This window comes from Anomalospiza imberbis, chromosome 7 (assembly GCF_031753505.1).
Source record: "Anomalospiza imberbis isolate Cuckoo-Finch-1a 21T00152 chromosome 7, ASM3175350v1, whole genome shotgun sequence".
Taxonomy (NCBI): domain Eukaryota; kingdom Metazoa; phylum Chordata; class Aves; order Passeriformes; family Viduidae; genus Anomalospiza; species Anomalospiza imberbis.
Genome location: NC_089687.1, coordinates 19,561,260 through 19,582,606, shown reverse-complemented (window position 1 = coordinate 19,582,606; position 21,347 = coordinate 19,561,260). Strand labels below are relative to the sequence as shown.

Below are 21,347 nucleotides of genomic sequence, written 5' to 3'. Positions count from 1 at the left end.
CCTATGTTTTCTCCCTCTAATCTTCTAACAGACGTAGTCTGCATCTTCTTAAACATACATAATCAACTGCAAATTCCTAGGTGTAGTTCAGTAAGAAATCATGAGCTGCCAACAGGAACAGTCAACAGAAAGATGAGCGAAAGACATGTGTTGCACCCACATGGGCAATTTTGGGTGTAGTTATGGGAAAGCCTTGAGGAGTTTTTATTCTGATCTTGATGTCTCTAGTCTCGAAGAAATTCCATTTAATGGTGTCCAGCAGGACAGGGTCCCTTTACTTGGATGATGAGGTGCCATGATAAAGTGAGAGGAGAAAATTTTAGATGAAGTAAACAGAGGATAGCATTGTCCTGTGCTGGTTCCTTTGTTACTATTATTCAGCAATAAAATATCTGGGCAGTTTATATGTCTCTAAATGAAAATTTTGTCTTGTGAGTGCAAAGAATAATGGGTGGGAAGGGCATGACCCACCATGTCAGCTCACTGTCAACAGCATCGCCACCATTCCTGTTGGAGACTCCTTCTAGCCTCTCACCTATGGGAAATACAGATGTGTAGAAATGGTGATGGTGAATGGGGCAGGAGCACACCTTCTGGCTGCCAGATGTGAGGGAGTGAAACAGGTAGGTGCCTCCCAAGGCTTGCATCCAGGTCACTTCAAGCATACAGTGACAGAAGACTACATATAGCTCCCAAGCACTGTTTGCCCTCTCTGCGTGTTGCTGGGGTGTGAACCACTTTAAACAATTTCTCTTCTAATTAAGTACGGTCAGTCTGTGTTGGTTTTGCAGGCACCCATCTGTAGAGAACAGATCTGCTTGCTCCCCTCTGAGGATCCCGTCGTTCCCTCCCCATCGGCCTTGCTGGGAGATTAAAGCAGCAGCGGCCCCATACACAAACGCAGCTGGTTCCGTTTGGTCAGCCTGAGCCTTGCTGTGAAACCACGACAAGAATTCCAGTAAGTTGGCAACACTGAAACACAAAGAAAACAACAATAGGAAAAGACCTTCCGTGCAGAAAGGAATGTTTCAGGCACTATTCCCCTACAGTGAAAGGAGAGAGGGTGGGAGGGAGGAGGGAGATTTGAAGAGGGCAGGTCTCCCCCTCCCCCGGCAGCTCTGGATCTTGTGATGGAGAGATCTTATCCTCTCTTTGTGATTCAGAGGTGCCAGGAAGCTAATTGAATATTCTGATCTGCCCCCAGTGTTTCTTGTGGCTTGACCCCGGTGCTGTGTCGTACCACTACACCAAACAGCCCTGAACCTGCATAAATCACAACCTTGCAAAAGCCTATGCTCCACATATTCTCTCCCCACCCCCCCTCTTTACTATCTTGATAGATAGAAAGCCTGTACGGAAAGGTTTAGAGGGATTAGCGTCCTACAGGACCTGGAGAGAAATCACAGTCTGCTAATAAGCAGTGACATGTTCCTGTGCAACTTCTGCAGGAGCAATACAGGCACCTCTACCCCTTTATTGAACTTGCAATCCATGGCAAAAAGAATAAGAATTAAGATTTGAATTATTGCTTAAGTTCTTTTGCAGCATCAGCAAACAGCCATTGCAGTATAATGAGCATGGCATGATGCTAATGCAAAAGATATGTGTTATTTATAAAGGTGACAGAGCCTCCTGGAAGACAGACCTATCCTTCTCCCATGATATGTATACAGAGTAGTCACTGGTGACATGCATGTGTATGTGTGTACATATATGAAGAAAGTACAGCTTGGCATAACTAAATTTCCTACATGAAAGACTATTTTTTACTAATATATTAAAAAAAAATTAACTTCACTCATTTTATATATGATGCTTCTGATCCAGCAAGCAAAGCCTCCAAAAAGTTTGTTCTTTTTACCAAGGCTGCATTCCAGCCTGAAGTTAGTCTTTATCTTTTCCCTGTGATCCTACATACTGCTCTTCCCTTGTTAGTGGGCATATGGTTCCTGAAATGGCAGCAGTAAAACACAAGGAGATATTTCTTTGTGTATTGCACACACTGTTGGAGAGTTAGAACTAAAGGTGCATGTCTCCAGCTGATATCTTGAGAATTCACAGCCAAAGCACTTTACCAAACTGATTTTATCTGCTAAGAAAGTGCAAAAGTAAGTTTCATCCCTACAGTTTTCCTTTCACAGTATTTGTGTGAGCACTACTAAGTTCTAAGCTTTACCTCTGCATTGGTGAGTAGATGCTAGATTTTTTTTTCAGAGTTATCAAAAATGCTTTTTCTTATTTGGAAAATGCCTTTGGGACACTAAAACCTGTGACATTCTTCATTTGCCACCTGCAATTCCCAGAACTACTCAAAATAGATGAGCACATTAAATACAGCACCAATGGATTCTGATACGAAGTCAGCAAAGTGCAGGGTCTTGGGAGCATCTTGGCTATCCTGCAAAGTGTGGAAGGAGGGGCAGAGGCAGCCCGTGGCTGCAGGGCCTGGAGCAGTGCCTGATTCCCTCATGCTGGTTCCGGGGCCGCCGGGTATAAAGAGCTTTATGCAATGTCTGGAGGGTGGGAGTTTATAGAAAACGCGATGTCTCAACAGGCGGACACGCCTTTCTTCTGCAACTAGCAGGATAAGAAAAAGACACCAGGCTCCTTGTGCTGCTGCTGTGCAGATCAGCACCCCGGAGTCCAGGAGCCAGCTTCTGAGGAAGCTGGAGCATCCCAGCCCAGATGGGACCTCACCATCGGATGGATGGAAGAGCAGCAACTGCTTGCAAACTGCTCATATTATTCACTGCATGCATGATGCAGGGCAGTTGCCAAGGTAAGTGCTATGCTCCAGCCTCTTCGGAATGGGAATTGCACCGCGAGGAGCATATCCCTACTCCGGGGACTTTTATAAGAAAAAGACCAAAGTGCCTGAAAGTCGAGGGTTAACGGGCGCTGATTCAAGGAGTTCTTTCTAATAGCTAGGGGAGACAGCTGGCTCTTTCCAGGAGTCATTTGATGGAGTCGGTTTCTGTTGTGGAAAAGTAAGTAGCACCTTAAAAGCACTGAGAACACCACCGATTCTTTAGCTTCACTTTGTCTTGGTTTTAAATTATCCCAGGATGCTTCCTTTGATTGTTTTTCTGGTTTTTACAAACTTTTTTGTTTCCTAGTTGTGTAAGACAGCAACACAAAAATGTGGCTAAATTTTGAGGGATATCTCAGACTTTGCAACTCCACGATCTAAACTCATGGTTTTACGGAAATGCAAGCAGGCAGGTTTTTCTGTGAGTCCTGATTCCTGGCTGTGAATAAGGCCAAAAAAGAAAAAAGAAAAAAAAAAAAAAAAAAAGAAAACCACCCCAGACTTTTTGCATTTTTTTCCTTGCGATCTTTGTGCCTTTCTTGCTACTGAAATACGGGCGATTTTACAGAGCAGAGTTCACCTGCATTCCAAGAGCTGGTTTGGTGACCACTAAATTTGTACCTAGAGTTGTTTTTGGTGAGGAGTGCACAGGCTGCAGCACTTGCACGTAGACAGGTTGGGCCGGGGGTAGGGGGTGGACATGCTTGCGTACGTGTGGTATATGCAGTCATTTACAGAAGGCTGTAAGAAAGAAACAGATGCTTAGTCTGGAGCACAATAAGCTCCCCTCAGTCGGTCTCAGACGCAGATTTGAAGTTGAGAGAGGGAGAACTTTTTCTCTGGGCTTTACTGTTGCTAGGCGACATCGAGCAGCATGTGACTGGCGGAGCAGGCGAGTGCCGCTCCTCCGCTGCTAATCTGGCTGCTAGGGATGGAGTAGCCGTGTGCCCAAGTCCTCCCTCCGGCCAGCGACTGCAGCCGATCTTCCTGCCTCCCCTTCTTCACGCTGTTTGATTGCCTTGCATGGAAAATCAAGCCTCTCTTGTTGGAGCTAGAGTGGCTAAAGTGCATTTCCTCTGCCCCGCGTATTGACCTGCAGTCCTGCTGCTTCTGTGTGTGTCTGTGTATTACGTGTGTGTTCAAATTGTTAATCTGCTTTCTTTGCTCAACTCTTAGTTTAAGCTCCTTAGACAGAATCAACTAAGTAATTATACAGCAACTGCTGTTAGCAGCTCCCACTTATGAACAGAGAAATAAGAGATAGCTAATGTGCTGGAGACCTGCAAAACCTCCAGCCAAGGAGGTCACACGGGGCAGAATTAATCCTATGCACTATTATTTTATATTGGATAGAATGGAACTTGCAGTACACATCAAACTTTTTTTTTTTTGTTCTACAACTGCTTCTGATTTGTCCAGAACATACCTGATAAAAGACATGACAGAACAAGCAGAGAGAGGCTTTGAGTATGATACTACTACTATCCATAGTAGTATCCATACAGAAATATTTTTACTTTTATGATGTTCCTTCTGCTCTTTCTCTCATTCTCTCCTCCCCCCTGCCTCCACAGTAGAATAACTGTGGAAATCAAACACTATAATTTTAGTAATGGGTGACTGATACTTGCAAAATACCTGGATAGCAATTTTGCCTGCAGTTTGATTATGACAGTGGAATATTTGTTAACCATAAGTTACAGTTCCTTGAATGCTGAGATCATGACAGACTCTTATTTTAAAAAGAAAATTTGGAGAACCATGAAAGCAATCCCAAACCTTTGAAGGAAAATGGTGAAAATCTCTTGCCTTATCATCACTATTTCCAAAGGCGCTTCACTGATGTTTTTTGAGATTTTTGTTGGCAATTTCTGAGCGTTCCCAATATAAGATGGATGTTTCTAGAAGAATTTCACCTAAGCACTTGCTCAAATGATAGTACTCTTCCTCGATTTACCTAATACTGGTTTTACTGTGAGTAACCGTAGTGCTCTCAAACAGAATAAAAATGTTTTGTAATTGCCAGCAGTACAGGGCCTGTTTCTCTAACCTTTAGTCTATAGATCTTGTCTGTGGGGTAATTGTTGTCAGAAAAAAGTGTAACTGGAATCTAAAAAGTAGTTAAGTGAAGGTAGTGTCAAGCAGGAGCATTACAGGATTATTGCTCGTGTTTGTTTTGAGGAATATCAAAGTGCTTCACACTCAGCCATAAACTAGAGACAATGGATGGATGTTAGTGCACCAAATTTGATTTGTATCCTGCTCCTCTGCAATGATAAATGATTAGCTTGATACATCCCAGGCAAATATGACTAAAATTTTTTACCATTATGAGGTCTCTATTCATCTGAGAATGAAGACTATTCTAGGAATGAATGCATATGGTGTGATAAGATATATCAGAAATCACAATGAACATTGGCATGAAGTGTGGCAGGCCATTAAGAAATAGGTATGGTAAGACCAAGTAGAGAAGAGTTACAGCAGTTCTTTCTGGAAGTCATGGAGAAACATATTTTCCATAAGGCATTGTAATAATTCAATCTCCAAATTAATAATTCAGTGTTTTTTAGACATTGTTTTCACTCAAAACTATTTAATTTGTCTGTAGGATGATGTACAGTGACATTGCTACGGGCGACAGGTCAGAGTCACTATTCATACTTCCTCGTACAGCACTGCACACTTTTAAATGACACAGAAGCCTGTCTGTAAGATTCCACCTCTGCCAAAACCTAGAGTTTGAAGACTTGCGTGACTGCGGACTGAGGATTTGGAAATAACAGGAAGGGAAAAAGGATGGCAAGAAATATGAATATACTGATGCAATCCTGACATACAATTTGCTGGGTTTTGTGCATTTCAGTGTTCATAATCCTGTGCTAGTACAATTTTCTTGGTTTATCTTGGAGATGTGCTTAAACAAAATCAAGAGCGCAAATTACACCGTGTCCATCTACCTGGCTTCTAAACTGGTTTACTTTGTGAGGCCTGACAATTTGCAAGTATCTGTTAGTTAAACAAGTTATAGTCTTCTCACATTTTAATGAGTTTTTCTGTGCACTAACAGGGGTTTTGGTTTTTTTTCTTTATTCTTTTTAATGAATAGCCCACTTCTAGGACATCTCTTGAGTTTTCTTAATAATTCACTCTTTTTCTGTATTCTGTTCAGTAAAGCATATCAGGTATTTGCAAAGTAATCAGCTAAAGCTAAGAATGGGTCAAATCCCAGAATTTCAGTTAAATATTGAAAACAGTAATTGGATGACACCTGGTTAGATTGAGGTTCTATGCCAAATGCTAGAATTACAGTAAATAATTAAGCTACAGGAGTGAAGACAAACAGAGACAGAACATCCAAGGAGATTTCAAGTAAGATAAATGTGTGATGTGTGCGATGCTTCTATTTCCCTGTAAGACAACCCAAAACCTTCTTTCATAAATTGAGCTGATTGGAAATTTGAGCAATGAAATCCTACTTTAATCCAGATTTACTTGCCATGTGTTTTGCAGGAAATAGCAAAGATTCATTTGGGGTAAAGGTAGACTGCAATTTCATTACAGTCTTTCAATTCTTTTCCTATGGGGCTTCCTGGGTTGACATGAAATCACTTGTACTGTTCGGAGTACAGTAATTTTACTACAGTAATACTACAGCAATATTGCTACAGTACCTTTCCCCTCCATGCACCTTCTTGCACTCTTAACTTCTTGTTCTTTAAGACTGAACCTGCAGGTTCTTCGGAATCTGAATACTCTGAATACTCTTCTTTTTAACTGAGCAGTAAGCAGGCACATTGTATTTGTAGTTTATTTTATCTATGTTATTGGATCCATTCAGTCTTCTACAATATATATTTTTAGATTTGAGTGGTTGTGATAACTTTTCAGATGGACAAATATGTAACTTGAATCACACTGTACTATCACTTTTTTAAGCAGGGGTTGTATCTTTTCTTTCAGAGGTCTACTTAAAACATATTGGAACCATATAGTACTTTGGATGTTTCAAAGGAACTTACACTTTCTAGAAGTTGTCATTGTTAAAAAACATTAAAGATCCCTTCTAATTAAGGATCTACAAGTTGACTTCTATTTAAAGAGAAGTGGATGTTTTTATTCCACTTTGACTAATTAGTGACGACAATCATAATTTGTCAGTTTCTTTTTAATAGCTTACACCGAATGTGGTAGATAAAAGAGCTGTTTTTAAAATTATTTAAAACTAAAGTGCTTCTTCATATAATTTGATAATAATACACTGTTCTTAAAAACACCTTGAGCTGTTTCTAGATGAAAGAATAACAAGGTTTCTTCTGAGTCAACCCAGTGTGATTCCTTTAATTTCAAAGAAATTACCGAATTGTACTGATCTAAGACAGAAAATATGCTTCAGTGAAGAGTAAACATCTCTTTAAATAGCTCTTCATTGTTTGAGATCCATTTTGAAGTCCATTTTGTTATGATGTTAATTTTTTTAACAACTTTTTTCTCCCTTGACTTAGTACACTTACAGAACAGTTGAAAAAAAAAGTTTAATGAGTAAGCATAGAACTGTTAAATCAAATTGATAGCCTTTAGGGTATTCCTTAAGCTTTTACTGTTGGTTTCAGGGGTTTTAAGGTTTTCTTTGTTTTGCAATGCTTAAAGTGGATTAGAGATCAAAGGATTGCTGTTACAAGTTTTGTTTTGGATTAATGAAAGACATATAAGAGTTGACTGAAATGGTTCTAGTTCTATGACCTGGTCTATTTTATAGTTTTAACATGAATAAGTTGCCTTTGTTTTACAATCAAGAAGCCAGATCTTCAGCAAAAGAGCGCTGTTTACAGCAGCAGCATGTCTGCCCAATTATTTTCCTGCACAGCCAGGTCATGATACTACATCCTGCTGAGTCAAGTCAGAGAATGGGGAATTGGGACTCCCTTTAATGGGGATTGCTGGGTCATGCTTTTGTGGACCAAGAAGGCTGGGGCTTTAGTTGTATTCTGTGGCATATCTTAAAAAAAAAAAAAAAAAGCATAGACCACAAGATATCCCAGGAACTGATACATTCACTGATGTACTTAGAATCTAGCTAATGGTTTTTATCTTCAGAAACCATGGTGCACGTTATCACCTCAAATAAATATACCATAGGAAATTCACTTTACTTTGAGGAAGTATCAGGCCTGCAGAACTGGAATACAGACATACATGTCCGGGATTTGTCCCAAAGAAGGAAACCTACTATGTCAAGTTCATATCATTCAATACCCATTTTGATCTGATCAAGCCCTTCTCATACCTTGTCATCTAAGGGAAGTGATGAGAAGTTCATGAGAAGTGATGAGCGGTGACAGTTAGTTCACTACTCCTGGGACTAGGATGCCCTCACTCATTTTCCTTCTCTTCTCCAACGTCCCATGCTCGTGTTGCTGACAACCTTGAGTTTTTGGTACTTCCTTTGTGCCACTGCTCATTGGACCTTTTCTGAACTGCTTTCACTTAGAAACTTATGGGGAAAATAAACCTGACCTATGGAATTATGGCTTAGGGATTTTGAGCAGCATGCAGAAAGAAAGGCCTGGTAGTTACTGGAGATTAGAAAAGAAAGGGAACCTTGGCATCATGTATAAGGGGAGGTGTTGGAAAGAGGGTGAGAAAGAGACACTCCATTTTCATATGGCAAGTCAGGCTGGCCATGCAACCACCGTCTAATGCTGCTGCTAAAAACCTTACCATGCTGGGAACAAGAGTAGTCCTATCAGGGCTAGAATGAACATGTGTTAGTGCTGCTGGAAACCCTTTTGTAAAGTTGTCTTGAGTAAACAGATGGCTTGACTTGCATGGGGCTGCTCACATGTTCACTTTTGAGCAGGGTTGTAGGGCTGTTCTCAACCTGCAATGTAATAAGTGAATTGGATGATATCCAAGCACATGGAGTGTTGCTGCAGTTCTTGTTGGCCTTCTAGCTGTGTTAATAACAATTACTTTTACTACTGCAAGGTCTAATACTTTTTTAAACCTTTTTATGTGAAACAAACTCCAGTTTGTCTGAAATGATCGGCAAAGTCTGTTGTGTCTTCCATAGGAATATTTGAGCTGTGTTTGTTAGCTCTGCAGTTACTAATTTTCTGTGTGAAGTCAGCCACAGAATGCACTTTAAAGCTTCACTGGAAACAGGTGCAAAACTTTTTCATTCTTGGCTATGCTACTTTTTCTAATAGGAGTTAAAAATTCTCAGAGACTTAAATCCTGTAAAACAGTAGAAGAAGGGAGAGCCCCAAATGATCGCTCTGTTAAAGGAAAAATCTTGTCTTTAAACAGGCAGTGTGGAGATACTGACTCTCCGGACAGCAGCATAACAGATGTGGTTGCAATCTTCTCCTAGCAGACATTGTGAAAGACTGATGGCAAAGTATTGCTACAAGGAGGGGGGTTACAAGTTAAAGGTTGCAGACCTATAGGCAAATGCCTTCAGACCTCTGAGCAATGTGATTTGTATGTTGGGTGTTACCATTGAGATACCTGGGAGACAGTGTATGTCTTTCCTGTAGTTTTTTGTGCTTGCTTCTGGATGTAAGGACAGGGTGCAGTATGTGTATGCTTTTGTGTTTCCAAGCATGTTGCAAGTGTAGGGCTTATGCAGCTATACCAGCTGGAGAAGTTCTTCCCTACTATTAATCTCTGTGCCTGGAATGCTGCTTAGAGTAGCTAGCTAATGTAATTTAAAGAATTATTTAAAATATTAATTTATTAATTATGTCTTAATAATAATTTATGAATTATTTAAAATAAGAATTATTTAATATAGTGGCCCAGCAGCCACTAATGAAGGGAAGTCACAGCAGAATCAAACATCTTTAAAAAGTCTAAATGGGTGAGTAAATCTGAGAGTTATAGATTTTGGATTTGGATACTTAAGGAAATTGTAGATAAAATACTTCCACTGGGGTTGACAGGAAGAGTAATGTTTCAGGAGTAGATGATATTTCTTGTATTTATCATCTTCTGATGAATTCAAGGACTGTCTTTTTAATGTGGCAAACTCATTAATATTACTATTTGTGTAAAAGGATTTCTTAAATTATTTTTAAACCAAAAACTAGAAAGAAAATATGCTACACTTAGAAACAAAACACCCAAAGGATTATTTAATTCTTACTGTTCATTTTCAGGTTCTTTGAGATAATACTGCATTTTGTGTGAGCACATCAGTCAACATTGTTGTTTCAGTTCAGGTGGTCCTGGCAGGAGGTGTGGAACTAGATGATCTTTAAGGTCCTTTCAAACCCAAACTGTTCTATGATTCTATGATCCATCATTTACTCAGGCCTGGCTTGACATATGGAATTTCCTTTTGGGGAAGCTTGCTAAGGAGTGACCAGCCATTAGCTGCTAACTGAAACAGAGTCACTACTGAATAAGGGAGAAAAGTGATGTGTCAATGCATCCAAAGGAATAGATGTAGTTCCCAGTGTCATGGGTAGTAGTAAGCAGCATTAGAATGTCTGTCTGGGCACACTAGATGCTTGTAGCATGTGGTCTATCTATTCTGTACTGACACGTCAGTTCTGCTTTTCTGACAATCATCCCACACGTTTAGTTTGCAATGAGTAACTGTTGCAATTTTTGAAATTTGTGCAAAATGACTAGTGCCGTGTGAAGCTTTGGGTCACAGTTTAAATTGTCTTTTTTTTTTTTTTTTTAATCTAGAGTCCTACTGGTATGATGCAAAAGAATTTTGCTGTGGATATAGGTTCTGTGGTGGGAAGACAGAAATAGCTTTCATTTTATGTGCTTACTGTGTCTATTATCTGTATGGGAAAGTGGTCTATTTTTTGCATGGCAGGTTTAATTTTTCATTTAATAACTTGCAATATAAAGTTATAGTAAGCTTTATAATTTGGCAAAATGTTATATGTTGGATAGCCATTTTTCTTCTGGCAATGATGCAGAAAAGTAATGAAACAATTTCACTGCCATGAGCTGCCAGGAAGGCTCTTACTGAGGCCAGTTCCTAGTGCTACAGTGACTCATCAGCTTTCAGGAGAGCATGACAGAATTGAATGCAGGTCATCATCTCAGCATGGGGTCTAATTTTGAGAAAAAAACAGCACAGGGGTTGGTAAATTTCTTTTTAAAATTGTACAGGCTTTCAAAACAATAAAAGCTTCCTGAGAGGGTTGTTTTATCATCTGCTACTGCATCTGACTTTCTCAGTGATGTATACTATACATGTTCTCTCTAAGTTGTTTAAGCACTTTTTTTTTTCCCCCACACACTGTGTAATTGTAAATGCTTTCTAGTCTTGAAGATTTTCCTCTTTCGGTCATATTCCCCCCCAGCTTCTGTTACCCAATTGTTATTCTACAGCAGCCTTGGGGGCATTAGCAAGGTTCATTCTTATGAAAATGCTTGGGATGCTTCCTTCTGTGAGTAACTGAGACTGTCTTTATTTCTACCGTGTTTGCATGTTCTTCTTCCTCTTTATGTCATATGGTCAATTAGAACAGATTTTTGCATACTTAATATGCCATTAATGAAAAAGAAGCTACTAAGATTTAGGAGAGCTGGGATGTGTATGCTTCCCTAGAGATCCACAGTTCTTGCTTCACTTCCCCAACTAACACAATCACAACTGATTTATGTGGATTAAGACACCTAATGTCAAGACCACTGGATGGGGTTATCCAGATGAAGGCAGAACATGTTCTTCACATGAAATGTCTGAAACATATTTTTATATTGAGAAGGTTAATCTTTCAGCAGCACTGCAAGTACCGGTTCTCTTGAATTTGGCCATACAGATAATAATTCTACTAAAATTTCTAAGGAGTACAAATAGTTTTTTTGTGTCCTCTTGGAAAATACTTTATGTGCAGTTTCCATTAAAAAAGGCTTCCAAGAAAAATTAATGGTTTAGCCTCAGTTATCACTGAAATACAAGAAATTTGTCAGTGACTTAAGTGAAAGAAGAAACCTGGTCTGTTCAATATAAAGAATATTTATTTTATCAGTAGAAAGGAGTATCGCCTCCTATTAGAATTAGTCCTTGCTTAAAAGGATTATTTCTTATTCCTGCCTTGTTATAGAACTAAAAAGATAGTAAAAGTTTATTTATTGCTTAAAAAATGAGTTGAAACAAAATTATAAAGTAACCAAATTTTTATTATTTTGTATGATGGAAAAGATGTGTAGTATGGATATGTACTTTTTGTGTGCATGTATGATAAATAAACTGTCATGGTTTTAAATATACAAGGTTGGGTTTTTTACATTTAGGATCAATGTGAATAACTTTGAAAGACTGAATAGCTTAATTTTGTTTTACTTTTCCTATAATAATTAGTTTGAAAGTGGTAATGTAGAAACATTGTTATTTTGTTCTGAATACCAGAGTCTTAAAAAAAAAAAAGTTAAATTTTTTTTGCTTTTTTTCCCTAGAAAGTCCATATGTAGTATATTAAAAAAAAAAAAAAAAGAGTGCTTGTTCTCTTTATTGGTTCAGGCTTAAAATTGAAAAAAAATAAAATTGAATAGATTCGTTAAGAATAAATTAATAAACCGTTTCCATTTTCATCAGGCTGTTTGCATTTGCTGCTTTTTCAATTAATAAAACTGAAGTAAGGTAAAGGAGATGAGGATTATGAATATCTTTGATGTTGCTAAAAAGCATTTACAGTGTCATTCGTTTGAACTTGTTTGCAGGAGATCTGAACCCTTTTTTCTTTGTAGGAAAGCTCTCCTGCTTAGTTTCAGTAGATTAAAATCCTGAATTTCTTTAATTCTTGGATTTATGTTGGGACATTTAGCAAAAATTAATTTATAGCCCTTTTATAACTGTATTAGCTGCAAACAAATAGTTTAACATTGAATACAATGATTTTAAGTATTTTTATCAAAGATTTTGCATGTAAGCATTATTAAAATATTTTATGCTTTAGTTTTAACAATTGCTTTAGTGGACAAGTATCTGTATGTGCAAGAACATGCAGACACAAATCACAGAATATAATGTAGATTTTGCTGGGCTTTTTTTCCTGCTTGGCAAGTAAAGGCAAACCATAAAAATATGCTGATGGTGCTGGGAAACCTTGTATTTCTAAGTCCATAATGAAAGACAATATTTTCACTTTTGATCTTGAAATTTAAAGTGCTTTTCCAAAAAAAATCAGTGAGTAAAAATTTCAAATGTAGGTATTGGATCTTACCTGTCAGAGTAGAATTTGTTTATTATAGTTTCTGATACCCGTCATTGTGCTGAACACAGAATGTGTTTTACTCAAAAATAAGTCCAGCTAGTACTGGTGAAGAACCAGATCTTCTGCTTCAAGTTCAGTCCTTTATCATTTCCACCACTGCCCCCTGCCTCCCACCCCCAAATAATCTGACATATGCCTTGTTTCTTGTACTGCCGAATAAACATACCAGCAAAACACAGTGTGCCTCTCATGAATTGTGACTTTTTTGAGTACCAACAGATTAAAAATAAAATATGAATCTGTGTTGGTGGAAGGAAGAACAGGCCTATATGGCCTCTTGACATTGGCACTCCCTTGGGAGTTCAAGAGGCTGTTGTCTTTATGTGCAGACTATCCAGGGCATGGCCCTTTTTATTACATGATTGTACAGTGCAAGACACAAGGAGCTCTTGATCAGCTGCTGAGTCTGTAGATGCTATTTTACTAATAATAATCTTGTTATATGTAATTGGATGATAATTCAGTAAAAGAAATCCTACACTTCCCTTTTAACAATGCATTGCTGTATATCTGGCACTTCAGCTTTTCTGCCCCAGATTGTCCCTTGACTAGTCCTCTGTCTGCCTAGCAATCTGTCTACAAAGATCTCGCAGTCAAGTGAAGTGGGTGCAGATGCACATTTGTACTGTCTTTTTGTTGATATTGCCAGTAAAAACTATTTCTTTAATCTAATTTAGAGATACGTAGGTACAAAGTATGTTTTGTGTTGCAAGGGCTTGAAAACTGCAGATAAACATTTTTCTACTTTGTGTAATACTATAAGTGTTTGTGTGGTCTGTGTTTTTTTTTTTTTTGAATCTGAATAGTTTGTATTAAATGTAATGAAGTTTAAAGAGTGTAGAAAGACTGAAAGTTAAGTATCATGTTGAGATATATGAAAGCTAGCATAATTTCATCAGACTCTATTTTTATCTATTAAATAATATTTGTTCATTCTCCTATTATAATTGCTAGCAGAAAACTTCTTTTTAGTATCATAAGGAATTATTTGAAAATAAGCTAAGGTTTTTCCTAAACTTAGAATTTTGCTTCTTTCTACATTAGTGAGGGGGAACAGAGATGGAATTTCCAGAGTTTCAGCCTTCCCTCCTTGAGCATTCCAAAACCTCAGGCTCTTTGACATGTAATTAGGCTAGGCAAAAATCTAACATCAAAGTGCATGGAAGCTGATTCTTCAGGATGCTGTTACCTGCAAGGCCCCTTGAGTCGGCTGCTCTATTTGGGGGCCAAATGGGAAAGAGAATACCCTTTTTTGGAAGCCAGAAAGGGAGAAAAAAAAGAGCTTGTCACTTATTTTTCTATTTGTAAATTTTGTGTGGAAGAGGTTTGTAATGCAGTCTGTTTGCATTTACTTGTTGAAAACCTGAAGACGTATTACAAGTGGAATTGCTCAGTTGAAAAAATATTGCCTGGAAGAACATTTTAGATGCAAATAAATCTGTTGAGAGTTTCCTGAAATGCAAATTAATTGCAGCACTGTAAGTTTGATTTCTGAGTGGGCGGTTTGAGATTGGTACAATCTACCCTGGGCTTAATACATTCCTCATTACTTTAAATTCTTCATTCAGACTTAACTGCTAAGGAAGTGTAGCAGTTTTCAAAGGCATTGTGAGCACAAGGAAGGAAGAACAAATGAGGGGTTTTGGCCTATTCTGTGTAGTCAGAATGAACAGTCATGGCTCTTAATCTGTGGATGACAAATGTAATTCAGAAGATGTGTCGTCAGATGAAAATGTTCTTAATCTGTGGATGACAAATGTAATTCAGAAGATGTGTCGTCAGATGAAAGTGTGACGGACTTCAAGGTTAAATGGGCAGGTAGAAAATGTATGAAAATAATACAAAAGACTAGAACTGATCAGGGAGGTACTGCAAGGACTCAAAAGTAACACAGAGGGGCAAAGAGTAAAGCTGTTTTTGTTCTATTACAAGCCAAACATAGCATTCTGGTTTTAATACAAAAGGATAGAATTCTAGCTTTAATTCTGAAATGAAATGTTTCTACATGAAGTGAAGCCCAGTGCAGGTTGAGAGGGTGGAGTGGACTGCCTTCCTGTTGAAGATTGTGGCCCTATGGGTTAAAGCATTGTGCTGTGAAATGTGTGATGCTATTAACCTCTCTCTCTTCTGATGAAATTCCCTGCGACTTAATGTGACATTGAGTAACATTCATCAGTGGTGTGAATGTTGAGTACCATGCCCTAGTGGCAGTGGGGCTTGTCTTTGGCAATGGTTTACCATAGGGTACTTCATTCATATGCCGGCAACAACTGTTGCAGAAAAATAAGGTAAATAGTGGTAGAAGGTGGACTTATTTTTAATAAATTAAAAGTGTTTAGTTAGTAATTAGCTCAATCTTCCCTCTGATAAAATCACTACTATGTTGTTCTATTCCAGTGGAAAATGACTACCTGACAAAACCTTTCTGCAAGTAGCTTTCCCAGAGCTAGTAACATAAGCCTTCTTGTTTCACCTGGGAAAATGCTCAGTCTGAAACATCCACTGAGAGTTTCTTACAAGAGCATCCCAGACACAGAGAACAATATAAATTCCAGTGGCCAATTTAGCATGAAGCCCCAAGATAGTAAGTATAACGAGAAGTTTAGAAATAGTGCTTTGGTCTACATTTTTCCAGTGATGCTTCTGATCTTTGATTTGCAACTTCAGTATAAGACTGGTTTATATTAAAGCCAAGATCATATATTTGTTATTTCTTTTGTTTTTCCTTAATATTGAACAGTTGAAACCATTTTTTCCTGTCAAAATTATTTTTATTAATGCCAAGAGATTCTTCTTTATGTATATATGTTCTGATGTGATTCCCAAGATCTGCCATGCATTTTTAGCCCGTATTTTAGTACTGCTTTAATCACCGTCAGAAGACTGAAACTGAATTATAGTAATAGTAGAGCAACACCAAAAATTCAATAATTTCCGGAACTTGAACTTTCAAAAGTCACCCAATTTCTGTTCTGTTAACAAATTTTAAACATGAAAACAAAGACTGATAACTTTATTGCTCATTTTAAAACTCAGTGGTTCTTTCCTTCTTATCAGCATTTGTTAGAGTAAATCTGAATTTCTATGGCAATTAGTTCATTAGTATCATTTTTTTGTAATATCTGATTGATTAATGAGCTGTCTTACCATTTAAAAAAACCCACAAAAAATTTATTGAAAGGAAAACCTTTCATGAAATGACTGATTACTAATTCTTCAGTGACTTGAAGCTTCAAATAATATCAGTAAACAAGCGAATACCCCTTTTTTCAGCAAGAGTCCTTGCTCTTGCTGAAACCCAGGTGCTGCAGGCTCACATTGCAAATAACCAAATCTGGTTATTACTGACGTGGTTATTTTTCTTTCATTCTGATTCTTTCTCCTGGGTATTTGTAGCAGTAACTTTGTAATCATGTATTTTTCCCTGTTTATGTTCTCCTTTGTCAAATTTAGAATTGTTTTTGTTCACAGATGAAACACAAGTTGTTAGAACCATTGTGAGAAGTGCCCTCAATACTTCAGATCACTTTTGCTTTCATATTATTGATTTTCAAAGATTGGGTTTTTTAAATGAATCTACATAATTATCTGCTAGGTAATTGTCTTTGTTTTAAAGATAATATAAAACAGTGATAATTGATGTATTAGTCTTTCATAACATTTGTAGGTGTTTCAGAGCTCTTTGCCTTCAGTTATAAGTAAGCACAGCAGATAACATTGTAAAGCTTAATGCCATAATTAGATTAATTGTAACAGATCTGCTGAAAAATTGTATAAATGGACATGGATGTGGTGCTTACTGTATATAGGTGTGAGCATCTTAAATTATATTCTGAGAAGCATTAGAGTAGCAGAACTTGTGGCTTGCAGGTTTTCTGTTAACATTCAGTTACCATTTCTGGTACTGTACAAAGACTGCTGTGTTTATACTGCTTTGAAAAAAAGTTTATCAGTCTTATCACCTCATTTTAATCACTATAAGGGTATGTTTAACTATAAGACCTTAAGATAGGCAAAATAAATTATTGTTGTACATAGTGCTTACATTTTTTTTAGCTGGTTATTATTTAGAAATAAAATACAAGTTGCTCATATTGCTTGTTTATAAGCATGTTTCATTAGAAATCCTAATCAAGAGGATGCAAATTTGACTTTATAGCGTAGCTTCCTTTTTAAGTAAGTGACTATGAATATTTTTTGAATAGCCATAATATGCTAAATATACAAGAAGATTTAGTATTTGTTTTGCGCTGTATTTGCAATTGATAAATGGTGGGTTATGTGTTGTGAATTTAGAGCTTTAACTGCTAATCTCATCTGAAAATGTTGCTTTGTAGGGCAAAATTCAGGGAGAAGGCCTGGGATTCCAGAGTGAACTTGTACATTCCTTCAGGGCATTTTTGCAAGGGAGGTTGTTGTGTTTTAAAGGTAGTTGATAAGAGACCTGCACCACCAACCCCAGACCTGCACCACCAACCACCATCATGCATTAGTCTATAGAAGGTATTTGGGTGAACATACTCCTGTACCACTCCGTACCACCATTTATCCAAGTGAAATTTTTGACCATTTGCAGGATACATTATAAATCAGGGTGTCACTAACAGACAATCAGATTTGAACATTCCTTGCATAAAGTAGCTTGCCTATATCCCTGAGGAATACATCACTTAACTGTGTTTATGTGACAGCGTTGATATGCCTGGTTTTACATGAAAGTTAGGTAGCGTGTTATTTATGTCATCATGAATTCACAAAATAGGTGGTTGTGCTTTATGTATACTGAGGTTATCTTCTCTGGACAGATCACTCAGAAGAATTGAAAGATGTAATTTTATTGTATGGTTAATAATTTAATCAGGAAATGGGATTTTTTTTTTCAGAATTGGACTTTGCTACCATTTCAGGTTTTTTCAGTGTTCCCCTCTCTGAAGTGCTGACAACAGATTAACATGAAACAGAGCTCTGTTGAACCTAATTATGTTGTAGCTTATTGTTTTGAGGATCTATAAAACTGTTCACTCCCTTTTTATGAGGCTGTAGTCACAATGAAAGGCCATAAACAGTGCCTTTTCTCTTTCCTACAGACTGGAGATTTCATTAGTTGACTCTAACAAAGGCCTGATCCAGCTGCATTTACACCTGGGAATGAATGCTTCTTTATCAGGTCTTAATCCTTAGTAGATCAAGCAGGAGAGAATGACAGCAGGATAGCTTTTGATCAGCCATAAATGTCTGAAAGCTTAATTTTTTAAAAAATTATTTGCTATTCAAATCTTGACTCAAGACATGCTTTCCTGTACTTCAGAGGAAATATTTAAAGTATGAGGGCATTATTAAAAAGCAAAACAAAATTGAGATCTTTCTATACTTTCAAGTAATTACCACTGAAACAGGGTTGCCACATCAGCTAATGGGATTATTATTGTATGTTTTAAAATCCTCATACACTTGGGAGAGCACTAATGTTTAGCCCTTAGATATATTGTGGAAAATGGTGCCCTACCTTCAATTAAAGTCTATACTGCTTGGGAATTTAAAATTGATGCATTCCTCCTAAATAGGTTTCTGTAGTGTAAGTACTCTGGGTCTTGTTTGGGTTATTTTTTTCTTCTTTACAACTATTTTTGTTTTGTTTGTATAATATACAAATGCTAAAATTACTGGAATTTTCTAGCAATTTAGTTGGAGATTTCTGTAATACTTGAAGATGGTTCTTTGCGGTTTTTTTGTTTGGCTGGGTATATAGAGCTCTTTCTTTATATATATATATATATATATACACACTTTTTAATATTTTTATACTATCTTTTGTATTACTTTTGTATTATCATTTTATCTCCATGCTGCAAGGCAGTGCATAAACCAGAGTTCTTGATGAATTTCACTGTGTGTTATGATGTGCTGGTGGGGCTAAGCTGCCTGTTCCTGCGTTTCCCTGCAGGATGTGAGCGGGGGCAGTTCCGCTGTGGCGACGGTCGCTGCATTCCTGCAGACTGGAGGTGTGATGGGGCCAGAGACTGCTCGGATGATACAGATGAAGCTGGCTGCCGTAAGTGAAACAAATACACAGCAACACCTTTGTAATCTAAGAAACTGGGAGATTCCAATGCGCTCAACTGTACCTATGGTATAAGAATGAGTATTGAAATGGGAGAAAACTACAAGTTGTCATGAGATACTGCAGAATCTATTTGAGTCTTATTCCATGAGCTCATTTGGCTTTGGTACACAGAAAATCAAGTAGTGCTCAGCTTCTAACATGACTTTAACATTTTCTTAAAAATCTGACATTCCAATAATGCAGTTTCATATTATGACTAATGTTCTGAGTAGATGTAGAAATGTATTGTATTCTGTTACTGTAGTAATCCTGAATATTGGATGTATATACAGCTACCACCAGCATCACTTGTGCTCCAAATATTTGGATTTTTCTGATCCTGGACAACTAACTGTACCTACTGTGCCCAAAGTAGAGTCATGCTTAATTGTCTAGAGTTGATTTTGCTGTGTCAGCAGCTCATGGGCAACAATTTTATTCATATGGACTGTAATATCCATGCACCAAGATTATCTCAAGCTGAATGGAAAAGTTGTGAAAATGATGAATTTCTTTCCACAGTCTGTTTTCAGGAACTTGCTGATATTTTACCTTCTCAGTTCTAGTGTTCTTTGAGTCTTGTGGGTTGGTGCAATTATCCGCCCACTTAGAGATTAAGCCAATTTTTACCCCTCAGCTGACAGGGAGTGATACTAATTTATATCTGTTTTTTTTACACTGTTATTATTTCTTTGCTGCTTGACCCATGTAATAATTGGAGGCCATTGACATGGCTTGGCAGTCTGATTTGTTGCTTAGCACTTTAGCTCCAAATAAACTTGTGTAGTCCTGGGTGAAGAATGCCTTTAAACTGGCAAAACAAAATAGTGTTGTCACACAGCAATAATGAAAGTTAAACTTCATTTTTTTGTGTTAGTTGTCCTTTAAAACCAATATGTTAATGTGCTATAGGTAGTGGGGCACATGAGTGCCTAGCAAGATTGTTTAAAACTGGTCTGAGGTTCAAATCATATTAAAACATTATTTGGTTCTTGAAGCGGGAAAAAGTATACATGAAGTACAGGTCTGTAGTATGTAATCAATTCTATCCCTCTAATTAGTTTACTACTGATGTTATTTTGTACTTTTCAATTCTAAATCTTCAAATTGTTTTAATTTTCTCCGTCATGCTTTGGTTAAATTGATAGTTGTGCTTGCATATCATCCCATGAGCACAAATTTGACCTTGTATTTCTGCAAAAACATAATCCTGAGAACAGAGATGATCTAGACCAGAGTCCTGTTTACTGGTCTGTGTTGTACTAGAGATTCTTCCAGGAGTATTAACTAGGAATGGAGTAAGCTGTGACACAGTTTCAAACGCTTATTTTGATCTTTCTCTTTGATGGTTCCCTATTGTTTGTCTATTTGAAGAGTGCAGAGTGGAGCTGGAGCAACAGCATTCAAGTTGTTCTGATCTGACACTCACTTTTGCTTCGTGAATTCACAGGGAAGAATAGTGAGCTTGTTTTGGTAGATCATGTTCTTACCAGGGATAAAGCAGCAGAGATGAAGTGAGAACAGCTGAACAGACCCCCTGTGAGACTGGGGAAGCTACTGTGACTCAAAAGTGAAAAAAAGGGCTCTGCCAGAGGGCAGTTCAGAATCTGAATATTTTTTGGGGTCTCCCTTCTAGACGAGCTTGTGTCTCCAGGAAATAAGGCTGAAGAGTCTATGCAGGAGTTTACTAAGCTGAATTTTGCCTTTGAGCATACTTTTGCTGGTCCATTTTCACCTCTCTGGTCTGTCCATTGTCTTTGATGTGTTAAATGCTTCATGTGTTTCATGGAAGTTACAATTCAGTGATACTTGAATCTTAGACCTTCTTTTCCCTTATGCTATTATTTTCTTTGAAAGTGCTTCCACAGATGTCTGTGAAGTGACAATTTTTTCATTGCTTACACTAGCACAACCTACCTGTGAAGGAAATCAATTTCAGTGTCGGACTGATGGGGAATGTATTCCACAGTCATGGGTTTGTGATGATGAGGAGGATTGTGAAGATGGCTCCGATGAACATCAACAATGTCGTAAGTATTTTGACTTCCAGTGTTATACCAGCTTTGTGAAATAATGTAATTTACATTACAGCATATTGAGAACATACAGAAACAAGCCCTCTGTAAGTACAGAAGTCTCTCTAAGGTATTTCTAGAAATAAAATAATCTGAAGTAGATAAAATACAGA

The 21,347-nt window shown here is 37.6% G+C and overlaps 1 protein-coding gene across 5 annotated transcripts in view; it reads left to right on the top strand.

Moving 5' to 3' along the window:
• The first annotated feature begins 828 nt into the window (after nucleotides 1-828).
• The window catches only part of LRP2 (LDL receptor related protein 2), a 116,182-nt gene continuing 95,663 nt past the window's right edge, over nucleotides 829-21,347 (top strand). For all 5 annotated transcript variants that reach the window (XM_068195792.1, XM_068195791.1, XM_068195790.1 and 2 more), the window contains exons 1-4: nucleotides 829-958; nucleotides 2,555-2,779; nucleotides 19,001-19,108; nucleotides 21,067-21,189. In XM_068195792.1, the coding sequence (XP_068051893.1) occupies nucleotides 2,686-2,779; nucleotides 19,001-19,108; nucleotides 21,067-21,189 (325 nt within the window). In that variant the 5' untranslated portion in view covers nucleotides 829-958; nucleotides 2,555-2,685. The remainder of the gene's footprint in view (nucleotides 959-2,554; nucleotides 2,780-19,000; nucleotides 19,109-21,066; nucleotides 21,190-21,347) is intronic.